This window comes from Protopterus annectens, chromosome 9.part0 (genome assembly GCF_019279795.1).
Source record: "Protopterus annectens isolate FY-2018-M chromosome 9.part0, PAN1.0, whole genome shotgun sequence".
NCBI classification, from domain to species: Eukaryota; Metazoa; Chordata; order Ceratodontiformes; family Protopteridae; genus Protopterus; species Protopterus annectens.
The window spans coordinates 325,907,940-325,933,389 of record NC_056743.1 but is presented as its reverse complement, the minus strand read 5'-3'; the positions used below and the strand labels follow the sequence as shown (position 1 = coordinate 325,933,389).

Below are 25,450 nucleotides of genomic sequence, written 5' to 3'. Positions count from 1 at the left end.
CACCCATAATCTTTCCAACAAATATTATGTACAGATAGCTGACCCTATGCAACCCCACTCAAACAAGTCTACGTTTACAACTACCTATGTACACAACAAGACATCCTCTATATCTATCTATCTATGTCTATCTGTCTATCTCCCTCTCTTTCTACTTCAGCAGATACACAGAATGTGTTATGTCAACTAAAACTGTCTTGTCAAATCTCTGGCCTAGTATCTCCAGAAAATAGATCCATAACTAAAAATGCCCTCATTCCAAAATTAAGTTATGCCCTCCTTTTAATAGCCCTAAGCCAGTTATGTAACACCAACACATTGAAAAAAAGAAACAATTGATAAACCTAACAACACCTCCTAACCATCACTAGCAATCTCCCTATCCATGTAAAAGCAATATTCTTTTTTCAATCACCATTTAGAAACACTTATTCCTGAATTTTGGCACACCCCTTGGGCTATTTTTGAACACATCAGCAGTTTCTGATTTGCTCAGCATCATTAACTCCTCATTGCTGGGGCATTTCCTCATTTCACACTATGCACAAAAGACAGCCTTTCAACAACTTGTTTCAGTAGTATAGAACTCCCTTTCAGTTGAAATCAGAAAAGCCCTGTTCTTAAAAACTTTATCTGCAATATTAAGTTATACAGTTTGTATTTCCCTCCTTTGATTGTACAGTTTTATTCTGTACAGTGTTTATCAATGAACTGAATATACAGCTGGTTGGGACAAAATGGTCATAATTAAATTATTGAGTCTCGACCAGGTGCAAAATCTTACAAATACAAAACCTAAACCTCTCTGAAGAAGGACATCTCAGTGTATACTAACTCTGCTCTTACAAAACAGTGAACAAAACTATAAATATCCTTTTTCTATTGATTTTGGTAAATCAATGTACTATGTATTTTTTCAGTAACTTACAGGAATAAAATAAACATTTTCAACACTGTTTTCGCAGGGAGGCAACCCCTATGCACCATCATCAGGTTGCCACACCCTATCATCTCTAAATATACTAATTCTGGGATTACACAACAGTGGGGAAAAGGCAAAGTCACTGTCATGACTGAACTGGAATCCCACAACACTACAACTTGAAACTGGGTGAGTTAGAGATGTCTGTCTCATATCTCATTTTAATGATGAAATGATACTAAGAAATGGATGGTAACTTTTTATTCCTATGTTGCACCTTAAGGAGTAATGCAATTATACACAGAGTTACAGAAGAGGGGACAGCATGAAGTATATGAATGTACCACTACTATGTTTCAAAACTTATGATGATTTTACATAAATACATACATACATACAAAGAACAGTCAGCCAATGTCATCTAACCCTGAGTAGCTCTGACTTTTGTTAACTGCCAGAACTTTCCCAGTAGCATATATTCAAATAGCAAGGCAGAAAGACCTGGAGGGTATGGATGTGCTAACACAAAGAAGGGATACCATAAAAGTGCAGCAGTATTCCTGTTAACATCTATCATCATCCTCAATTATAAAATGAAAATGCAAAACTTTTTCTGCTTTACCTGGTGACTTTGAACTTTGTGAATCGGATGCTGTTCTTGATGAAAAGTGTAAAGTTCTCTGCTTCCTTCAGCACTGGGGGACTGAAACACAAGAAAAGAGTTCATCATGACTGGTTCTTCTTTATTTATTTAACATTTGTTTACCAGGAAAGTCCAGCTGGACATGAGTCCTTCTTCAGTGGAGGCCCGGGGAGAAAAGCTCCAGTATAATACAATAACATAGAATATTAAAAAACATAACACTATAACTCGAAACTTATAGAGTACATCAAAATTGTAGGATGTTAATATAATACATAATATAGAACATTAATACATTGAAATAGTTGGAACAAAAACAGCAGTAAATTAAATGGCAAGTGAAACTGTAGATATGAGCAAAGTACAAAGTTTACATAGTGACAACAATTCAAATAGAGAGTCCAGGATGAAAGGCTGGGGTGCCCAGATAGAGTTTTACAGGGAGAAATAAGTTCAAGTTTTCGGAAGTGATGTAGTAGTGTGGAGAAAGATGGGTTAGAAGAGGGATTAAGGAGCAGGGGAAATGGGGAGGGGTTTCTTTGCTAGGTAATTACTAGTGACCATGTCAGGAGGTGCACGACCACCTTTTCGCACCTATATTGTAAGCACAACAAAGAATTAAAGTTGTCCAACTCCTGAGTTTACTGTAAAATGTAATACCTTTTTTTTCTAACAAAATATCAGATGCAAATGACTGACTGGAAAGTGTATTATATTTTACTGGGATAACACACATCCTTTACATCCACTATAAAATCCTCTATATATAGCTCATATAGTTTGAAATTCCCTCCTTTGATTATACAATCCTATCCTGTCTAGAAATCCATCTCTCTCAATAAATTGAATATACAGCTTGCTGCAGCTGTGATGGACTCATCGAATACAGCCCACACAAACTTAGGCAAGAGTACGTCTTCTACACGGTATAGAAAAAGATGGGCAGTAATGGTCGTTGCAGCAGGACTATATATGTATATATAGAGAGAGAGATGTATCTATAGCTATATCTACATCTCTCTTTAAATAAATATATATATATATATATATATATATATATATATATATATATATATATAGAGATAGATATAGTTATATATATATATATATATATATATATATATATATATATATATATATATATATATATATATAAAGATAGATATAAATATAGATAACAGTTAATTTGGGTTGCATTTCCTTTATTATCAGTGTATAATTTTTTATGCATATATTTGGATGTTAAATTTTTCTTCCACCTAATGTTTCATAGTTACTGTAGGATATGTAATGCTGGTTAGAGAATGTGTTTTGCATCCAAAATATACATATATACATTATGTAAGTATTTAAAGTCAGACACACACTCACACACAATCACACACATGTGCACACACGTGTACACACACGTACACACACACTCTCTCTATACAAGCACTAATAGATTTAGAGAGAAAGACAGTTGTTTACACATATGCAGAAACTAAGACACACATACACATGCATATATGCAGAGGCACAGACACACATTTGCAAAAATACTCATGTGTACATACACACACACACACACACACACACACACACACACACACACACATGCATATAGCAATTACAGCCACTTTCTTGATTGCCTACGCCCCAGATGTCTCACTGTGATCAAATGGCACAAAGAAGTGCATCCCTTCCCACACTCCACATACCTCTAAGCTGTCCCTGATGTTGCCTCTTATGTTTGCTCTGACTGTCCCTTAAAAATTTTTGAGTTTCTGGTAAATCTTGGAGGACCATGGTCAATCAATATATCCTGATATTATAGTTTCATACTTCTAATTGTTCAAAAAAGAATGTTGATGCAAAACTACTTGCAACATTTTAGGTAAATTTGAGTATATTTAAAAAAAATGTTCCTGATTTTTCATCTTCTTATGCCTATTATTGACAGGTTTGTCCAAACTTCTTCAGCAAAAAAAGTTGAGAACTATGTGCACTCTTAACTGCTGGTCTCAGTAGAATTGTTGAGAAAGAAAATTTAGAGGTAGATGTGCTGTCACTGTCTTTATGCCAGTCACAACTTTTTTGCCATATTTTCAATAAATATGGCTTTTAAAACTATGCTAGTAAGGAGAAAGTTAAACAGCAAGCTCCTGCAACTGGTGCTGCAGTTACTTTTGAGTTGACTCATTTCTTTCAATTTTCCTATTATTTACTTTTTTAAGCTTGTTAAACTGCTGTGTTTAATGCACACAAAAAGATGAGGTCTGTTTCATTTGTTTCTTCTCAATGTGTGCTTCCTGGCTGCTTAATATGCTGCTGTGTGAAGCGACGGACTGGATAACAGACTCTCCTCATATGTTGCTATGTATGATAACTAGAAAAAACTGAAATCCATTACAGCCAGGCTCAAGCAATAACTGTCCATCTCTTGAATATGTTCCTGCCCTACACCTGGATAAGGCTACCACCTCATCAGTCTAACTTTATATTCTTATAGCCATTCGCTTTTCTACTTGTATATAGACAACATGCAAATTTCTGTCCCCTACTTTTGTATATATCATATGTATGTATTCATTTGTTTATGGCTATGAATGTTTTTGGAACCTTCTTGTACTTCTCAAACTCACTGGGTAATTTAAAAATTGCAATCACATACTAAAAAAAACACTTTGGATAGTTTAAATGTTGTAATCAGATGCAATGTTTCTAATGTTTCATGTCTTAATATGTAAACATGGAGCTTTGTTTCCCCGGGCCTCCAGTGAAAAGGGGTTTTGCTCAGCTGAACTAAACAGGCCAACAAATATAAATAATTAAATAACGTTAGTGAATGTCTGCTCTCCAATAGGGTATTGTCCACTCATTTTTATATTAAATAAAGATGTAAATGCACAGAGAAATCATTATGAATAACTGACAGATAAATTACACATAAAGAAGAAGCATTAGCAACAGAAAATGTACTGTTTAGAGGTTTAGATGGATCTATAACAAGACACTGAAAAGACTACTATCATATCACTGAAAAATGAAAATTAACAATAGTTATAACAACTACATATATAATTGGTGTACAGTATTTGATAACTACCTAATTCTCACAAGTATTAGCCAAAACAGCTTATGTTGAAAAATAGCTAAAACTTCTACTAATGTCTTTCGGCTTTTCCCGGTTAGGGGTCACCACAGCAGAACTCCAGTCCACTAATGATTGGCAGTGGATTTTTTACAGTGCTGAGTTGCCAGCCCGTCGCCCAACCTTCAAAGGAGGCACACCCATTCACACACGCACCTACCTTCATGTCTTTAATTGTCACTCGAATGTGGGGAGGACATGCAAACTCCACACAGAAGGCGCTCCAGCCGAGAATCGAATGAGAGAACCTCTTGCTGTGAGGCGACAACGCTAACTGCTGCACCATCGCAGCTCTTATGTTGAAAAATAGCTATGTTCTAAAACATGGACTCAGAGCCGTAGAAAGAACTATATCCTAGAAGACAACAGCAATGAGACAGAAGTCATACATGCAGCATTATTAGAGAAGTCCATAAAGTTGGAGATTGCAGTTCTTTAAAGCAAATTTGAAAAACTTAGTGAAGTTCCTAACCAGGCATCTGAAAAGTAGCAGTAAATTTATAATTTGAGATTTAAACTAAGCCACAGTAAAACAAGGCACATTAATGAAGAAAAACAACATGGTAAACCAACAAATTCAGGCAAGCAAAGGACAAACACGGCATAAAAATATTTATTCAAAAGAATAAATTATGAAAAATGTAAGCATTTTCACGTAGTTCCACTACACTTCATCAGACATAAAAACTCTATCCAGCAACACTCTTTTTAAAACACATCAAAACCAATCACAACCCACAGCCCATTAGCATTAATTAAACTTTAAAGGAAACCAAGTGTATTAAAGTCAGCACATCCCAATCTTATGAGCTCTAACACCACACGGCATATTTAAAACATCAGTAACAAAGGACATTGTGATCTATATGGCACTCCTTAAGCGTCAACATTTCCAAAAAGCTTAGAACAAACAGTAACAGGCATGCATGTCTTATAGACGATAGCTGCCTTATATATATTTCATGGCTTGGCTAGCCAAATCGTTCCTTTCAAACTCATACCCAAAGTTCACGGTCACAAACTATTTAATCAATATAGTTAAATAGTACATTCACCATTACCCCTCTTTTTTAAAAATCCAAACAATCTAGTTATTTCAATTGTACCTGGTATTAGAAATTTTCCTTACCGATCTAGTACAGCCTTGTTTCATCAGATTTCACATTGTCACATATATAAATAAATTTTAGATTGCTTCATAAGTATGTCATTCCCCTATGTAGGTGTTATATCCTGGTAAATAAGGAGACCACACGGTTCTGGAGTTGTAAGGCCTTTCTTTATTCAGAACATCCAGGTGCGCACCCATGTTACATGTTCACAACTTCTCCATAGCCATACATACACCGGAACCAACAAGTGACCAGAGAATACAGAACCAACACTACATGTTGTTAATTCCCCATAGCGCCCCTACAGCACAATAACAACATTACCTGCCCGATACTACATTCCTCCCCTCTTAAGCTATTAACATACGCCTCCTTACATAAGAGAAACGAGGGAGCAAGTCAAAAAAACAATCCATCCAGTCACTTAATTTCTAAATAACCTGCTAGTTATTAAACGGTTACCATACAATCAAGTTATGTTGTTTTTCTAACCTATACATGCACTTTTAACACTGATAGTCCTTCAAGTGACTAGGTTTAACCAGTGCACGCTTAGAACGGCGCAATGGTACCACCCTAGGTGACTCCGGTGTCACAGTTACCACCTCTGGTACCGGTGTGTCCATCCCTGGAAAAGTTGGGTCCTCGGGAACCTCTCCTTCCAAGTCCCGGTGGTCTTCCTCGGCCCCCCAAGATCGGAGATCCTCCTGCCGCTGCGAGCCCTTCTCCCGAAACTAACGGTATTTCCGGGGCTTGCAGTTCCATGAAGTCCTTCTCCCGTTCGCTCCGCAGAATCTGGTCCACATGTCTCCTCACCACAAAACCTCCATTCAACCTCACCTGGTATGACAGTGGACCTGTACTCTTGACAATGAACCCTGGAATCCACTTAGGTCCATAGCTGAAGTTTCGAGTCATCACTGCATCTCCCGCCAGGAAACTTCTCTCTCTCCGTCGTCGATCATGATGTTCTTTTTGCCGCCACTGTGTCCTCTCTACCTTAGCTCGGATGTTTGGATGCACCAGATCCAATGTTGACCTTAATCTCCGTCCTTGCAACATCTCAGCAGGTGACAACCCGGTGGTAGACTGGGGTGTAATGCGGTAGTTGAATAACACCCTTGACAATTTTGCTGCCATACTTCCATCTCCGGCCTTTATCATCATTGCTTTAAAGGTCTGGACAGCCCTTTCAGCACAGCCATTTGAAGCCGCATGGTATGGTGCTGATGTGATGTGTACGATGCCATTTTTTTTCAGAAAACCCTTGAACTCTCCACTCATGAAACATGAAGCATTATCTGATACAATAGTCTCTGGTAGTCCTTGGCTACTGAAACTCTTCCTCAAGCATTCAATGGTAGTGGTGGAAGTAGTTGTTTTAACTGGGTAGGCATCCATCCATTTAGAATGAGCATCCATTATTATCAAAAACATTGCCCCCATAAAAGGCCCTGCATAGTCTATATGAAGTCTCTGCCAAGGTCTACTCGGCCACTCCCATGGGTGTAGTGGTGCCGCCACAGGTAAGTTGCGATGTTGCTGACAGATGTTACACTCTTTCACAGCGACTTCAATGTCGTGGTCCAACTTTGGCCACCAGAAATAACTTTGTGCTAAGGCCTTCATTCGGGTGATGCCCACATGACCCTGGTGCAGCTGTTGTAAAAGTGCCCGTCTTCCTGGGGGCGGAATTATCACTCGTGCCCCCCACAACACGCATCCATCTTGCACACTCAGCTCTGTTTTCCTCACCTCATAAGGCCGAAAAACTGGATCAGTTTGTTGTGTTGTCCAGCCTTGCTGGACCCACTGAAACACTCGAGCCAGCACCGGGTCTTTTCGTGTCCATTCGCTCAATTCCCTTGCTGACACCAACGTGATGTCCTCCATCATCAACACTCGATCCTCCGTTTCCTCTGGCTGGAGATGCCCCGGTAGCGGCAGACGGCTCAGCGCGTCCGCATTGCTATGGTGTTTCCCGGGCTTATAAACAATCTCATATTCATAAGCTCTCAATGTTACAGCCCATCTCTGAATGCGGGGAGAAACCATCTGAGGCACGGCTCTCATCTCGTTGAACAGTGACAACAAAGGCTTATGATCGGTGCAAACAGTAAAGTTCCTGCCATAGAGGTATTTGTGGAACCACTTAATTCCAAACATTACAGCCAAACCCTCTTTGTCTAGCTGGGAATAGTTTGACTCCGCTGGTGTCAAGGTTCGTGACATGAACCCGATGGGTCTTTCTTGTCCATCTGGCATACGGTGTGCCAACACGGCCCCTAACCCATAAGGTGAGGCATCACATGACAGAATTAAGTCCTTATGACTATCGTAGTGCACCAAAACCTCTGAGGACTGCATTAGTTCCTTGGACTGCTCAAACACTCTGTCCTGTTCCTCCTGCCACGTCCACAGGGTCTCCTTCCTTAATAGTTTATGTAAAGGAGCTAACAGCGTTGACAGATTTGGTAGGAACCTGTTATAATAGTTGAGTAAGCCTAAGTAGGCCTTCAGCTCTGTAACATTTGTGGGTGCAGGTGCCTGTTGGATGGCTTTTACCTTGTTTGGCAGGGGGTGTAGGCCCGATGCATCCACCTTGTAACCCAGGAACTCTGCTTCCTTTTCCATGAAAGCACATTTACTCCGCTTCACCTGCAGACCAGTCTCTCGCAGTCGCCTCAGCACCTCGTTCAGAGTTTCCAGATGCTCGCGATTGTTCCTACCCGTCAACAGGATGTCGTCCAGATAAACAGCCACCTTCGGAATTCCTGCCACCAGTCCCTCCATTATTCTCTGGAAAATAGCTGGACTAGAGGAAACACCAAAGGGTAAACAATTTACTTGGAACAAACCTTTGTGTGTGTTAAGGGTGACATATGGCTTTGACCCTTCCTCCAGAACAACTTGTTGATATGCATGACTGAGGTCCAGTTTGCTGAACCTTTCACCTCCCGACAGCTTTTCAAATACATCCTCCACCTTTGGTATTGGATACTGCTCCAGCTTCGAAACTTGGTTCACTGTTAGCTTGTAATCACCACAGATGCGTACAGTATTATCTGGCTTTAATACTGGAACAATGGGTGCCGCCCATTCCGAAAACTTTACTGGTTCAATTATACCTTGCTTGGTGAGTCGCTCCAACTCAGTCTCCACTTTCTTCTTCATTGCATATGGTACGGGTCTGGGTTTGTAAAATCTTGGCGTTGCATTTTCTTTCACGTATATCTTTGCTGGTGGACCCCTCCAGGTACCCAGTTCCTCTTTGAACACTTCTTCATTGTTCTCCAGCACCTCTTGCAATGTCAGCACATGCTGTTCTACTTTATGGAGCTGTAGACAGCCCATTTCCAGCTCCTTTAGCCACGCCAGGCCTAACAGGTTTGGTCCATTACCTGCCACCACCATGACTGGCAACTGTTTGACTTTGTCTTTATGTGTTACAGTTACTTTTGCCATCCCTAGTGTGGGAACTGTTTCACCTGTATATGTCTTCAAAGTCACTGAACAGTCCTGCAGCTCCTGAGCTTCTTTTAGCCATAACTTCCCATACTCAGCCTTTGATAGCACTGTCACGCTACATCCAGTATCCACTTCAAACTGCACCATTTTACCATTTAAGTCCAACTGGGTTGTAATGGGATCGACTCTTCCCAACCTTGCCTCTTTCATGTTAAACATAGTAAACACTTCCTCTTCTTCCCTGGTTTGTTGATCTGTACCTTCACGCATATGGTGTGCATACTGCCGTTTTATTTTCTGGTTTCCCTTCCTGTCTGTTATGCTGCTCTTTTCCTCCCCCTTTCTCTGCTGGTCCCTAGAGGGCGTTGACCTGCACATCTTCTTCACATGGCCCTTTTTTCCGCAAGCATGACATTTTTCATTTAAGAAACGACAGTTCCGTGACAGATGTTCACCGCCACACCTGTAACCGGCATACTGACCAGACTTCCCTTGTGACTTATGCTCCATGACCACTTTATGCACTGGCAGTGGGGTAGCACTCCTGCTCCCAACCCCTTCGATTGTTCTTGGTTGTAAATCACGAATGTCTTTATTCGCTGTCTCGATGGCCTGTGCCAACTTCAAGGCCTTTTCAAACGACAACTCAGGCTCCGCTAACAATCTGCGTTGTATGCGGTCATCTGCAATGCCACATACGAGCCTATCACGTAGCATTTTTGTCAGTCTGTCACCATAATTACAGTGTTGCGCCAGCTCCCTCAGCACTGCAACATACTCCGTTACCATTTCATTGGCCAATCTAGTCCTTGAATTTAACTTGAACCTTTGGACTATTTCACTCGGCTTCGGGTTATAATGTGACTGAAGCAAGCTCGTCAACTCCATGAACGATTTATCCCCCAGTTTATCAGGACTCAATAAGTTCCTCATCAGACTGTACATCTTGCTGCCCACCGAGCTCAGCAATATGGCTCGCTTCCGGCCCGCGTCCATTATCTGGTTTGCTTCAAAAAAATGTTCCAACACTTCACAATACTCCTCCCAGGTCTGTGTCTGACAGTCGTATGCAACCAGCGACCCTAACATGAAAACAGACATAACTCCGGCAGCCCCAGTCTCTTCGTCGTCCAACATTAACTGCACCCCGCCGTTTTCACTCTTAACGGACTCGAAGGCATCCCATCCTCGTCGCCAATATGTTATATCCTGGTAAATAAGGAGACCACACGGTTCTGGAGTTGTAAGGCCTTTCTTTATTCAGAACATCCAGGTGCGCACCCATGTTACATGTTCACAACTTCTCCATAGCCATACATACACCGGAACCAACACGTGACCAGAGACTACAGAACCAACACTACATGTTGTTAATTCCCCATAGCGCCCCTACAGCACAATAACAACATTACCTGCCCGATACTACAGTAGGAAACATGTAAATGTGTAATCAAGGTTAAGTACCTGAAATAAGTTTTTTGAACTGCCACGATTCCACAGTCCCTGTATTTCCTGTCATGTGCTAAGTCTCGCGAGAACGCATACATATTGCAAACTGTTAACTGCCATAGCAGCAAGAGAACTGCTCGATTCTGCTAAAAATTCAGAAGCAAGAACTCATAGCATATACTCAACAAAATGCATATAAAGTAAGAACACATATTCACAGAAGGAATCAGTATAGTATTGTAACCTTATGTTCAATAAAAATAAGGAAGAAATAACTACTTCACTAAGTGTGATGATCGCCATGCTTACAAGATGGAAGTGCAACAATCACTGATCTCAAAGATAACGTTGATACACATCCTGCAAACACACCAAAGTAAATGGGAAAAAACTAAAATATATATATATATATATATATATATATATATATATATATATATATATATATATATAAAATATAAAACATTAGCATATACAGACTATCCTAAAAATGTGTATAATAAAATAAGATACATAGGAAACCAAGTCAAAGTGTATAAAAAAGCAGGTGTCTAAATGACAAAATCTAAAAGCTAAATGTATAGAGAACAACTTATACATATACATACCAGTCATAACCACAACACATTAGCACAGCACCAGCTAACACAAGTCCCAATTCATAAAAAATAAAAAATAAAAAACACATATAAAAATTCAACAATATATAGTCAACTTCCCCTCTCTAAGGAACGGTTTAAGTGACAAGGCTTCATTAAGACCTAACATCCTGTCCGCTTGTAACAGAACTATCCATCTATGTTCAATGTTCTCAAGGGCATTCCTGCTATTACCTAATCTCATGCTGGATGGTAAAATCTGAAAACTCATAAATACAAAACTATGAACACTGCCCTTCTTTATAAAATGTTTAGCTATAGCATGCCTAGTGTCCCTAATATTGCTATAATAAACATGTTCTCTAATCCTATCTCTCAGGGCTCTGGTGGTCATACCTACATAGAATTTGAAATACTGATTACACTGTGGTAGAACAATCCACATAATATCGAAATATACATTTTCTACCTGTTACAGGGTGTGTAAAAATGTTCTTATTAGCAATATATTTAAAAATTACAGTGTCTACAGCTAAATGTCCCTTCTCTTGAGGAGATAATCTGTTCAAATGAGGGATCAGTTCAATAACAAAAACATCTTTTTAATCACTTAAGGTTCCTAAAAGTAACTTTCGGATGCAATTCTACAACCTGTTTTTCATCATCTGCTACCAACACATGCCAATCCTTATGCATTATCTCCATAATACTCTTACTTTCAGAAGTATATGGAAGGCATAATCTACATTCCTTCTTATGGGACATGTAGGGTCTATCAAAACCCAACCCATTCCCTCTAGAGAAATATGGTTTACCTCTCCCTTCCTTTCCAGCTGCACCACCTGAAATTATGCATCACATTCAGACTCAGTATAACCTCTATTGTGAAATTCTTCCTTCAACTGCTTTGCCTGTTCAGTTAATACATCATCATTACTGTCGAGTCTTGAAAGACGCAAAGCTTGCCCTTTCAACATGTTTTTAAAAACATATACTAGAACGCATCAGAAAACTATTTTGTCTACATTTTTTTCTAAATATATGAGTACTTAGGGTTCCTCCATCCCTAGTCAGTTTAACATCAAGAAAATCAATTTCTTGCTGAGATTTATGACATAAATTTCAAAAAGGACATACTGTTATTCAGAAAAGCAATGAAATTATCTAAATCTTCTATAGAGCCTCGCCATATACAAAATATACCATCCACAAATCTACTATAGTGTATAAGATGTCTGCTATATATTTCATTGGTCATCAACACTGTATGTTCCCACTGCACCATCATGATATTTGCATAAGAGTTGGCACATGGGGTGCCCATGGCATCCCCATATAACTGAATGAAATATTTCCCATCGAAGGCAAACACATTATTTGTTAAAACTAACTCCATTAACATACATAGAGTCCGAATGCATCCATTATCAAAACCACTATTGCTTCTCAAAAAATCTCTCCTATAATGAATCCCCACATCAGTGGGAATACGCATAAACAACATCCATTGTGACTAGCATATCTGATGCATGTAAAGGAACTCTTTCCAATTTTTCATAAAGTGTAATCAAAACTGTTGTGTATCTCTTAGAATAATAGGGGACTGCAACAATAAAGGGTGCAAGGTGTTTTCTAAATAGATAGATATAGGCTCAGTGAGCTATCCTTGTCGAGCCACGATGGGCCTATAGGGCAGGTTTATTAGAGAGTTATGAATTTTCAGGAGGCCCTTTATTAATGGTATTAGAGGTTTATCAACAATACAAAAGTCGTGCAAAACTTTACTGATGTACCTAGAAGATATACAGTCAAATAACTCACAATGTACATTACTTATCAACTTATGTATGTCAGAAAGATATGTATTTATGTCAGATAACATTTCATGCATTCTATTCACATAATCTTTACGATTAAGTATTACTATTGCACCACCCTTATCAGAGGGACAAATTGTAATACGTTCATCTTTCTGCAATTCCTGCAATGCTCGAAACTCATGTGATGTAAAGTTATAAAAGCTGTGCTTCCTAGATCTATTATTATAGTTCTCAAACAAATCATGTTTACAAATACATAGAAAAGTTTCTACATGGGGATGAAACTCAGGACAAAATGCACTCGGTTTCCTTAAAGATGGTAGCTGTATACCAGAATCAGAAAAAATAACATTCAGCATCACATTGCAACAAAAAATTTTAAATCTACCACAGTGTCACTGGAATTACTATTGGCTGTGGGTAAAAAAGACAATCCCTTATTAAGAACTTGTAGCTGTTCATTACTCAGTCCCACATCCGATAAATTGTACACTAACTGTCTTTCATTTGATACCAAAACTTCTTGATTGAAGGAGTGGTCGACTGTCTGCTGAAATGTTTCCACATGTTAAACCAGTTCTAGCATTTACTACTATCCTACTACAGTCACAAACTCTCACATTTCCTGCTAGAAAGAGCAATATCATAAACAAAGTGGCTATGTTACTATAAAGTTATCAGTTTGATATGGAGTGAGCTCATTCACAAATGAGGTTTGGTAACAGACTGATTTGTCCAGGACATCTTCAGGAGGGGCTAGATAAATACAGTCGCAGGAATTAAGAGGATGGCGGGAGAATAGGGTTAAATGGGAAGGAGGGATTAGCGCGAGGAAATGAGGTAAGTGTAGGGAGTGGCTTAAAGGGTTTAGATAAGTGTAACTGGTGTAGGAATCACATTTGTGGCATGAACTTGCTAGGCAAGCAGCACTCCAAGATGACCTGTAGGTACTAGACTTCTCAGGTAGGCCTTGGGTCAGCAGTGGTGGCAGCAGGGAGGTATTCGTGAGCTTTTTTTTTTCACTTATAAAATGATTCTCTCACGTTTGAATAAAGCTTGCTGGAGTCGCCCAATTACTGACATCATCGAGGCCAGGCAGTGCAGGTACTTTTTTTTTTTTTTTTTTTTTAATCAGTTCCCTCCCCCAAAGTGACATCACCACAGCCGTCATCTGATTCTAACTAAAATAATAAGACCCACCCATTCTGTGATGTCATGGCTCCCTTGTCCTTCCCCCAGCCTGAGTGCTCAAATACAAGTGCAAGAGGTAGGGTACTTCTTTTTAGCATTGTCTTTCCAGTACGCTGTATTTCCCCATTGGAACCTTGTGTGAGTCTCTTTCTCCATCAGCTTCCCTCATGGATTTATACTGGTGTAGAAATACATTGTTTGACAGCAAAGTATCAGTATCTCTTTAATGTGGCATCTTCATTTCTCCTGGCTTTTCAGTCGCTGTGCTGCATAAGTTCACACGTGCATCCAAAAATGTTTAAACATTGTCTGTTTGGGTCCTGCTGACCAAACAACTGTTGTGGATACATGTATGCACTTGGTATTGAACTGTGGCGCTTTAGTACTGTACTTTTTTATATTATTTGCCTTTGCTGCAGCATTCCAGCTGTTCCACGTGGTGTTTGTTGCCAGTGGCAATTATTACTATAAAGTTGTCTTCTTACTGAAGTTATTTTCTCTAACTTTCCTAAAGAGCAGTACCACTGACTACCTTAAAGATTTCCTGTTCAATATGGGTAGTGGTTGTGTAGTCTTGTAATCTGTTCAGTGAGAAGGTGTACTACCGCAACCTGTAGATGGATAGGAAATCGTAAGTTGTACTCTAATGTTGGGTGCTGTAGTCGTGACTGTCTTAGTTTCTTTGGTTTGCCATCCATTCCCTATTGCAATGTTATTTTTTACTGTAACCTAGGCAATGTTTTCGTCAAAGACAGTAGGCACACAATCTGTAGATGAAACACTGAAATGGACATTGCAATGGATAATTCAGATCTGCCTTATGCAAGATATGTAAGGCAGCAGTTAAGGGACTACAGTACAAGGTCAGACCATTGAGATGGCACCATTTTGAGCTTTTACCCTGGGATGTCACTGGAAACGTTCATAGTGTGCCCAGTTAAACTAACCAGGTAAACAACCGAATAACAAAATATTTACTGCAACTTGCTAAGAAAGAGCAAACCTCTACAGGTAGCCAGTAAAATGAATCACTGCAACTTGCTAAGAAAGAGCAAACCTCTACAGGTAGCCAGTAAAGTGAATCAAACCAAACAGCCAGAGAATCATGGAAATTTGTTTATACAGGAAAAAAATCTTAATTACATCTGGTAACAGGTCATGTTACATTTCAATATGTTAATTTTATTCAGTAGTAGTGTAGTAACACTGATCCCGCGGTGGTGGTGCTGCGGTAGCGTTGTCGCCTCACAGTAAGACGCTGTCCGGTTCGATTCTCAGCTAGAGCATCTTCTGCGTGGAGACATGCGTGAATGGGCATACCTTAGTTGAAGGTTGTGTGTCAGGGCTGGTAACTCGGCACGTAAAAATCAACTACCAATCATTAGCGGACCAGAGTTCCGCTGTGGCGACCCCTAACCGGGAAAAGCCGAAAGACTCAACAATAGTGTAGTAACACCGATGTTTGGAAACACAGAAATTTGGTATGCATGCTTGTGCATTCTGCATGGCAAATGATGCTTAGGTGGTGTATTGCTTGCATACTTCTCTGTTGTATTTGCACCAGATACTGCTAGTGTGCAGTGCAGGAATAGAAAGATTAAAACATTACCCTGGTATCAGAGGTGGCAGTGCAACATATTCATAGTGGCTTAACATGGGAGTAGCTCTAAGCAAGCACCATGTGAAAGCTGAACAAGCACCTAGAATTATTCAGTGCAGCTTCCACACCTTAAGTCTGAAAATGAATTCACATACTCACATGAACAGGAGTAGCTGCATATTGATGGCTAAAGGTGTATGGGCATGTCGGGTGGTTACTACACTGCAAAACTGGTATGTAATGGTGGAGATATTTGGAAGGCATGAGCAAACACACCAGTATATTAAAGCCATAGCACCAATTGAACTGGAGGCTGGCAAATAGATTTAGTAAGGGATTTTGTCCATGCACAAATATTTCAACAGTGATTCTTTGCAGTGGCATCCATTATCTGATTCAAGGTAAATTAACCTTGATGTCCTTTATTTAGAAAAAAAAATCAATAAAAAATTTACTTTGTTATAAGTGACTTCTGGACACAAGAAAAAGGAAGGGGAAATATAGCAATGTGGTTTGTATGTACACAGAAATATCCAGGGACACTGCAAAAGTTTTTTTTTTTTTTTTGCAAATCAACCAGTGGAGTAAAAACATATGAAGGCAAACACTGCATACCAACACACTTTGCACATGTAAATCTCAATTTTTAACAAGGTGGAAGCATGAAGTGATACTTTAACACTTAAATTAATAAAGATCTAAACTGGTTAATAGTATAAATGTTTTATTCTTTAGCTCCTTGGTGCAAGACCTTACTGGATGTGAATGCAGTCAAGTAAGGCCATGGCTATAGTGCAGCAAAAAAATGTCCCCTCTAACAAAGTAAATGCTAGAGCAAAGATTAAATTACATGAGTCAAGCACCCTGCTGAGATCTGCCAATCAATGGAATTACCAGGTCAAATTACCCTCAGGTCTTTGACAGCTAGGGAAGCTAATGTTATGGGGGAGGGGGGAAGTAAATGGACTGGAATTCATTGTCTCACTAATTAGTGCCATTTAAACTAAATTAGAAAAAAGGCAGCAGTAAACAGCACTTTGAGCGTGTTCTGTGGCATTTGCACTGTTTCTGTTTTAAGTAGTCATTCAGCAGCAGGGAATGTTACTTACACTGTTTTATTTTACTCAGTACTTTGTACGCATGCAACATCTATGAAATGACAAGAACTTTAGGCAAATGGATGCCTGCATGATGTAACATTTTTGAGCCAAACAATGATTTCTGGGATACTGAATGGCAACCTGATTTATCCAAACCACGTCAATATGCCAGCCTCCAGGTGATCAGAGTCTGGAATTACATCTAAAAATATTTAAAATCCTGTAAATAATCCCAGAGTGCTGTTAAAGTGTAGGAAACATCATGCCATGATGTTTTAAACATGTTTTCTGAGTCTGTGGGTGTGGTACTCCTTTAAAGGCTGCTTGACAGTAACTCCTTGCATTTCTCTGTGTGGAACTTCTCATCAACATATTGTGGTGCTAAGAGCTAATTATGCTGTAGTAGGAATCAATATACCACACACAGACCAAGGCCATATATGCCTCTTCAACAGTTCCCAATATTACCTTGCGATTTATCTATTGTCTCTAACTTTCAGCAGTTAAGCATCACTACTGATGGTTTTTCATGAATATATTATTAGAAATAAGCTTGTAGCTTTCTCTTGCCAGTGATTGCTTTCATTTCCTTTCTTCGTGGCGGGGTCGTGGGATGGAATTGACCTTAGGATTATTGATGCCTTTGTGCAGTACTTTGGTATGATTGGCTTCTTCTCATTGTTGTTCCCCACTGGAGAATAGTGGGGTATTGAATGTGTTGAGGACTAGCATGGCGATGGCAGTGAAAGGTGTTGTTGCTTGTTTAGATCTGCTTCTGGGAAGGCTTTTTTTCTGTGGGGGATTGGAGATCATGTCAAATGTTTCCTATGTTTGTTGTGAATCTGCAGGGATTGTACCTCTCGACTGTGCAGATTTTTTCAGAGTGTACAATAGTGTACAGCTTTGTGTCTCATGTTTGGTCTGGCTTTCATGGGGTTGTGGTTTTCTGGTAATTAGTAGCAAATCATTAAAGACTGAAAAAAAAAAAGAGGTTACGGACAACTGAATTTCAGATTTCACCTCCCGTCATGTGAGTGTAGAACTTGTTTTATTGCTAGGCAGTGATGTTCAGTCAGGAAGCACTTCCATACATACAGTACTGAGGTTGAGTTTTGCTGCTGCCACTGGTCTTAATGTATGGATGTGAGGCATTTCCTTGTGATTTGTGATAATTAAACTACACAAAATGAGACTGAACTAGCAGCTGAGAATGCATTAGCATACATTAACGTTAACCCTGTAAAGCTGATTGGTTGTACCACAAAAAAAAAAAAAAAAAAAAATATATATATATATATATATATATATATATATATATATATATATATATATAAAATGGCTCATCCATGATCTCTGGGGACTGATTGCACGATGTGCACATGGGAGTGGGTTATACAAGGGTGTTAAGGATTGGCATCGGATGACATACAGAGGTCGTACTTGATCCATTTATATACAGTATGGGCTGGTGGTAAAGCATTGAAGTTGCGGGCAGATATTTGTGGGAGAGGGCGGGTGGGCAAGGTAGCTTCTAAAAAGCACCTGATTCGTTGGTGGCTTTCTGGTGAGACAGAGAGTTTCGCAGGCTATGGAGCATGCTGAACAATGGTTGTTCGTGCATGCACAATGCAGCAGTAACAACCGAGGGAGGTAGTTGAGGGGTATTGAATTGCTCTAGTCAACTGTACAGATTTTCTTGAATGTTCATTTGATTTAGTGACAATAATCACATATGTAGACACAAAATACATCACCTTACATTCTGCAGAGTTAAGATAATTTTGGAAGGTAAATCAGCAAACGGAGGGAGAAGGAATGGTGGCAAATCTAATTTGAGACTGGTTACATTAGTTTGACCATAATTATGTTGGGGGGGGATGTTGAGGGAGCAAACTGTGTACACTCAACAATATTTTCTTTGCAAAGTGTATACTGTTAAAATGTACTATCGGTGGTAGTAAAAGAGCAAACAGAATCAGAAGAGTATTTCTGCATTTTTCTGTGGGCGTTAAATCGGCATTATATTACTTTTGATATAAATGGGTGGTTTATTGTGCTCTGGTTACATATGTAATCATACCTCTCACTGGTACAGATTTTGCTGTATGCCCCGATTTTGCCTCATATTTTGGTCTGTTTCTCATAAAATTGTGTTTTCCAGCACATCATTGCTAAATTGTGGATCAATGTTTTTAAATAATGACAGACACCTTGGGTTTTATACCACTTAATGCAATAAATTTGAACAAAGCCAGACATAAGGGGTGGGGGGGGTCAAAGGCCTGCAGATTTCACCACATAATTTCTGTCCACATTTGACAGGGATCAAAGGCCTGAAAATTGTGACAGATTTTAAACACTGTTCTTGTACAGTTATAAAGTTGTTAGGATCACATTTTGTGTTATGCAATTTATCTCAATGAAATGAAGTCTGAAACTCAAATGAGGGAGTGGCTGAAGCTGTGTGGTGGTTGGGAAGATGGGCGTTTACCATGTGTTCAGGGCATGATGGACCTTGGCTGTGGAAAGCAGGTGGTCATTGTGTTGGTGGTTGAGTTGAACGTGTGTGCTCCATCCCGAACATTCTGAAAGGAGAAGCACTATCCCTCGTAATGTGGAATACATATTAAGGGCTTACTAACAACTTCAAACTGGAAGGCCATAGTATAGCTACAATAGGCTCTACACTCAGTAGGGGAGGTACATTAATACAGGGAGTTGTCCATGACTTTGTTACTGCTGTGGAAGAGGGAATTTGTTGACACTTACAGTTGTCTTTTATTTTACAGATGGCAGAAGTGCAGAGTTGCAGCACTTGGTGGCCAGAGGGATGTGGGCTTGATAGAAGAGAGGGGATGCTGCAGGGAATGTGCCATCTCACTTCAGTGAATGTGCCACTGGAGCAGTATGCAATGAGGTCACAGTTTTTCAGTAGTGGGCTCAGTGACAGTGGAAGATGGAGAGGGTAGAAGGAGCAGTACGGCTGAATATGGAGAGTTTTTTCTTTCTCTTCCCCTGCAGCGGCAAGATGGAAGAAGTGCAGAGTTGCAGCACCTGGCTAGCAGAGGGATCTCAACTCGACAGGCAAGACAGGAGGCTGCAGCATGAATGTGTCGGACGCTGGAGTAATATGCAATGAGGTCACAGTTTTCCAGCATGCAGCTGAATTTGGAGTTGTTGTTTGTGTGTTTGTTGTGTTTTTGGGTTTTTTTCTCCCCTGCAGCCACAAGATAAAGTCTTTGATTTGGTTTGATCTGGTGCATCAAGCATCAGGATTGAATCTCATGCTGCGTTATTGGTACCTGGGGTCTTCATTGGAACAGGTCAGATTGTAGGAGTATTACCATGGCAGCATACCATTCATTGCAAGGAATGGGTATAATTATTGCACTAAGTAACTGCTTACTGCTGAAAGAGGTATTAGGGGGTGATTTGGTTCTGTTACCCATCCAGTTGTTTAAACAGTGTCCGTTGAGGGTCAATAACGTGGTCTGTCTGACAGGAAGCTGGTGTTTGATTTTAGGTGGCATCCTTGGGGTGACACTTAAGTAGATACTGGTTATGTCACATACCAGGTTAGGGTTTTTAGAGAATATCAGGTGGACTATTTCACTGGTGCCTTGGGTATGCATTGGATGGATGGGAGATTGGATGTTATATGTGTGCTTTTTAACAGTAGGTCAGTTTCGTGGGGCATTGTAGGTATGCGAGGGTTGGGGATATGTAGGATCTAGATATTTCTGTGTCAAGCTAAAGTTATATGGATTAACCAGGACATGATTTTGGGTTTCCTAACATATGTTTCAGGTTGTTTTGTTATTGGATGTAAGGTGACATGATGAAAGGGAAGCTTTAAAAGAACCAAAGGGTAACAGTGCATTAAGGATGTGAGTTCTGATAGATGCATTGCATTGTTCATGGGAATTTCGTTTATTTTCAAATGTGACAGGAGGGCTGGGAGTGTTTTGTGCCTTGGCCGTCAGAAGAGTGGGTTGTCTGGAGAAGGGATGTGGGACTTTGAAGTTGGTTTCAGTTTAGCAGATATCAGTTTCACAAAGGAAGTTGGGGGAATGGGGGCCCATGTGGGGGCCAATTTTCACTTGGTTGATACGATAGTGGTAGGGTTGGTTGATGCTGGTAGCCAAGGCATGTTAGGTGGGGGTTAGAAGGATTAGATGCTTTTGGCAGGATCATGGGGCTGGTTTATAAGTAAAGTTTATGGTAAGGGGGTGTTAGGTCAAATTGTGTTGCAGCCACCAGGGGTAGGAGATTAGTGGGTTGGTTTGAGTAAGTTGGCTCAGTCTTGTGAACAAGGAGGGGGTGTCTTGCAAAGGATGATTTAGCTCCAATTTACTGCAGTTTCATGGGAGACAGGGTTGGGTTGATTTTAGTAAATTCTGGACGGTGGCTCATAGGCACATAGAGTAGGTGTTATATGGGGAATATTGACTGACCTTGCCCATGAAATAAAGTTGGTTGCTGGGGTCGGGGTTTGGTATATGGTGTGTCAGTTGTTCTACAGTTAGTGCGGTTACTGTTTTGTGGATGTGTCAATGTCATTAACAACGGGTCTTGGTTGCTGTGTGTGTGTGTGTGTGTGTGTGTGTGTGTGTGTGTGTGTGTGTGTGTGTGTGTGTGTGTGTGTGTGTGTGTGTGTGTGTGTGTATGTGTGTGTGCGTGTTGTATTTTGCAGTGGATGGTGGATAAGACAATTGCTTCTTTAGAAAAGGAAATGGCAGTTTGGTCATTAGTATATCTAGTGGGTGATCAAAAGGCATCAGTTAGGCAAGATGGCATGTCACTGACCTTGTCTGACCTGGTGACATTGGGCATTTTCAGGTTTTGGTGGTACATTGTGCTTGAGTAGTTTTTGCCTGGCTTGGGTTTGCTATTTGTGGTGCATTTGGGGCCATATTGCTAAAAGGCCATGATGGTGGTTTGAATGTCTTATTGCTTATATTGCGTAGTTGGTGTGATGACAAGACTCCTATTAAATGGGATTTTGAAAGAGATCTCATGTGGTTATTATATTCCTTGGGCAGTAAATGGGGCTGCAACTTGACATGAGGGTATGCAATTGCCTCTGCATGGTTTCAAGTGGCCATGGGCTTAGTGTGTGGTTGTCTAGTTGGCTGGTAATGACCTAAGAATCATTATGAAAGCTTTTAATTGTATGGTAGTTGGGTAACTGAGTATTTCACTCATATGGTGGGTATGCTAATTTATGAGGTCATGGTTTGTTACTTTAGCAATGGAGAGAGATGAGTGGTTTGCATTCAGCTGTTTAGGCAACTGGCTAATTTTGTTTTTTATGTGATAGGGTTTGAGAGGTGATGGCATGGATACAGTTTGCTTAGGCAGGATGGGGTGCACTGAATGATGTTTGGCTTAATGCTTTTTAATGGTGGTTAGGTTGCTGGAAGTTTGGTTCGAGAGAGGAGGAACAGCCTGGTCAGGCTGGTGGGTGGAGAACAGGGACAGGCTTGCCCTCTTCTGTTCCTCCTGTGATGTTGGATGTACAATTCAATGAGTTGGGAAAGGAAAGTGAGAGGGTGGACGCTGCTTGATAAGTTAAATAAACAAGCGGAGGTAAGCTGCTTACTTAATTGGATGTGTAATTCAATAAATGGTTAGTGAAGTGAGTGGTGGTACGCTGCTTCATAAGTAAGCAAGTGGAGGTATGGACGCTGCTTACTGGTCGGGATGAGTATGTTACATAGATGTTATACTCATCTATGTCATGTGCTGGTTTTAATTAATAAATATTGGTTAACGATCATGTTTATGGAAGTTTAATAAAGGTCGTCAAATGTCATTCGGTGTGACGTGTTTATTGAAGGGGACAGGGACAAATGAGACTTGGTAACAGACTGATTTGTCCAGAGACATCTTCAAGTGTGGCTAGATAAATACAGTAACAGGAATTAAGAGGATGGGGGGAGGATAGGGTTAAATGGGAAGGAGGAATGAGTGGGAGGAAATGAGGTAAGGGCAGGGAGGAGCTTAAAGGGATTAGGCAAGTGTAACTGGTGTAGGAATCTCATTTTTTTGGCATGAACTTGCTACCCACCCTCCCTCCCCTTTTCAATAGTGGGGATTGTGGTTATTTTCAGTTTGGGTAGGGTGGAGAAGAGGGGCAGGCTTGCCCTCTTCTGTTCCCCCTCTAGTGTTGGATGTTCAATTCAATGAGTCGGGAAAGGAACATGAGAGGTTGGACACTGCTTGATAAGTTAAATAAGCAAGCGGAGGTAAGCCACTTATTTGGTTGGATGTGTAATACAATAAATGGTTACTGAAGTGAGTGGTGGCATGCTGCTTCCTAACTAAAATAAAAACTTACCAACTGAAAGTCTGTATTCCAACTTACACTGGTTGTCTCCTGAGACTGATGGTAAAATCAGGTTATATCCACACAGTTCAAAAAATGTTTATATCTGTAAACCATAAATGGCGCTAAAGAAGGGTAAATAGCAAACTGTTCTTTATAAACATCTTTACAATGGGTGCATTCATTAGAGTTTAGGTCTTAATCTTGAATTTGTAAGTCATAATAGCCACAGTAAATATTATTTTTGTAATGTTTTCTCCAGAATTCATAGTACCTCAATAGTCACTCAGGCTACACATACATTGTCAGTAGGATTCTGTTCATTCTGCTGTGAGCTTTCATATGAGACTAAGCAGTTCTGTCTGTGTTGCTGAGATATTTAGAGAAATATGAAAATTGTAGGAGTAAAAATAGTATACAAGAAACATGCAATATCTCTTTAGCTGCAAATATCACTGTAGTCACCGAAGCTTTGAGGAGACGATTTTCAAAGAACTGTATGTTGCATGGTTTGGGAATTATTAATGTAAACATGAACATGCAATATTCTATGATTAGATGCCCGGCTAGGAAAAATTTAGAGAAACACCTGAAGACATCACTATGGTTTAATGATCTATTAATGAAATCTGGGAAAGCTGCTAGATTAGCCTTAGAAAAACTGAACAGAGCTGCAAAAGGGAATATATGACATACTTGTTACAAAAAGAAAGCAACAAATTTTGAAAAGTAAAATAAATAGAATCATAGCTAAACAGAATAAAAACAGTTCATCTTAATCAAGCAAGGAAGCAGATCAGCGTGCATATTTAAAAATGTTGTTAACATTATGCATACTTTACAAGAAAATGTTTATTAAATGCAATGGACAAAAGAAAATTCTAATCAAGCAAATAAAGACAGAATGAGGAACACAATACAGAGAGGAGTTAAAACTGGACATTTAAGCCGGAGACAGAAAAAGCATTCTGTGACTATATGTCTGCAAAGCTCTAGGAAACTACCGCAAAAAAATGTTGTAATAAGAAATTAAGACTCAAAAAATAGGAAATGCTAGTTAAATAGTTTGAAAAACAGTTTTTCTGCACTTTTGGGAATGAGAAAATTATACCTGATGAAACACTTCATAAACCATCAGGAAACACCATAATGCACCTGTATATTTTCTGATAAAATACCGTATTTCTCCCTAAATAAGACCTAACCAGAGAATAAGGCCTAGCATGGTTTTCCAGGGTGGTCATGATATAAGCCCTACCCCAAAAATAAGCCCCAGTTAAGATCGTCAACAACAGATGTGTTGAATTACAAAAAAATAATATTACTGACACCTGTTGACTGAGGTTATCGTACTCTGCTCACCATTTTTGGACCATTCGGACATCCAACTTCTTCTTCTTTTTGCAGACAGTCATAAGATTCTTTCCCCGGGAGTCCTCCACAATTCTTACTTTAACCCTAATCCTCATTCACACTTTTGAGATCCTTGGCCCATAAACACTGGCAAGTGTACTTTGGTCAATGAACAGACGTCACACGTAAAACGTGCGCACATAACAAATGGGTGCAGTTGTGTCTTCTTAACGATCGCCATTTTTGTTCCCACTCCTGACTTGTAAGTTTTCAATTAACCCTCCCAGACAAGATGAGTGCAAAAAGAAAGAGCTATTCCATCGAGTACAAGAAAGGAATTGTGCAGGACTCCCTGGGAAAGAATCTGATGAATTTCTGAAAAGAGAAGAAGTTGGATCTCTGAATGGTCAGAAAATGGTGAGCAGAGTACGATAACCACAGTCAACAGGTGGACGAGGGAAATGCTATGAAGTGCAAGTGTGAATCAGGTCAGCAACCATTATTTCCTGAGCTGGAAGACATCATCTGTGAATGGATTGTTAACAGGAGAGCAGAGGTTTTGGTTGTGCGCAGGGCTGATATTCAAACATTTGCCCTTGCAATGGCACCACAGTTAGAAATATCCCCAGAAGAATTCAAAGCATCACAACACTGGCTGGATGGCTTCCTTCAGCGATATGAACTGTCTCTAAGAAGATCAACAACACTGTTCACGCTGGAAGATACTGAAGT

General features: G+C 39.8%; 1 protein-coding gene across 3 annotated transcripts in view; it reads right to left on the bottom strand.

Annotated features, from left to right (window-relative positions):
• Positions 1 to 25,450, bottom strand: part of P2RX1 (purinergic receptor P2X 1) — an 834,383-nt gene that overhangs the window by 421,587 nt on the left and 387,346 nt on the right. For all 3 annotated transcript variants that reach the window (XM_044082908.1, XM_044082906.1, XM_044082907.1), the window contains one exon: positions 1,545 to 1,625. In XM_044082908.1, the coding sequence (XP_043938843.1) occupies positions 1,545 to 1,625 (81 nt within the window). The remainder of the gene's footprint in view (positions 1 to 1,544; positions 1,626 to 25,450) is intronic.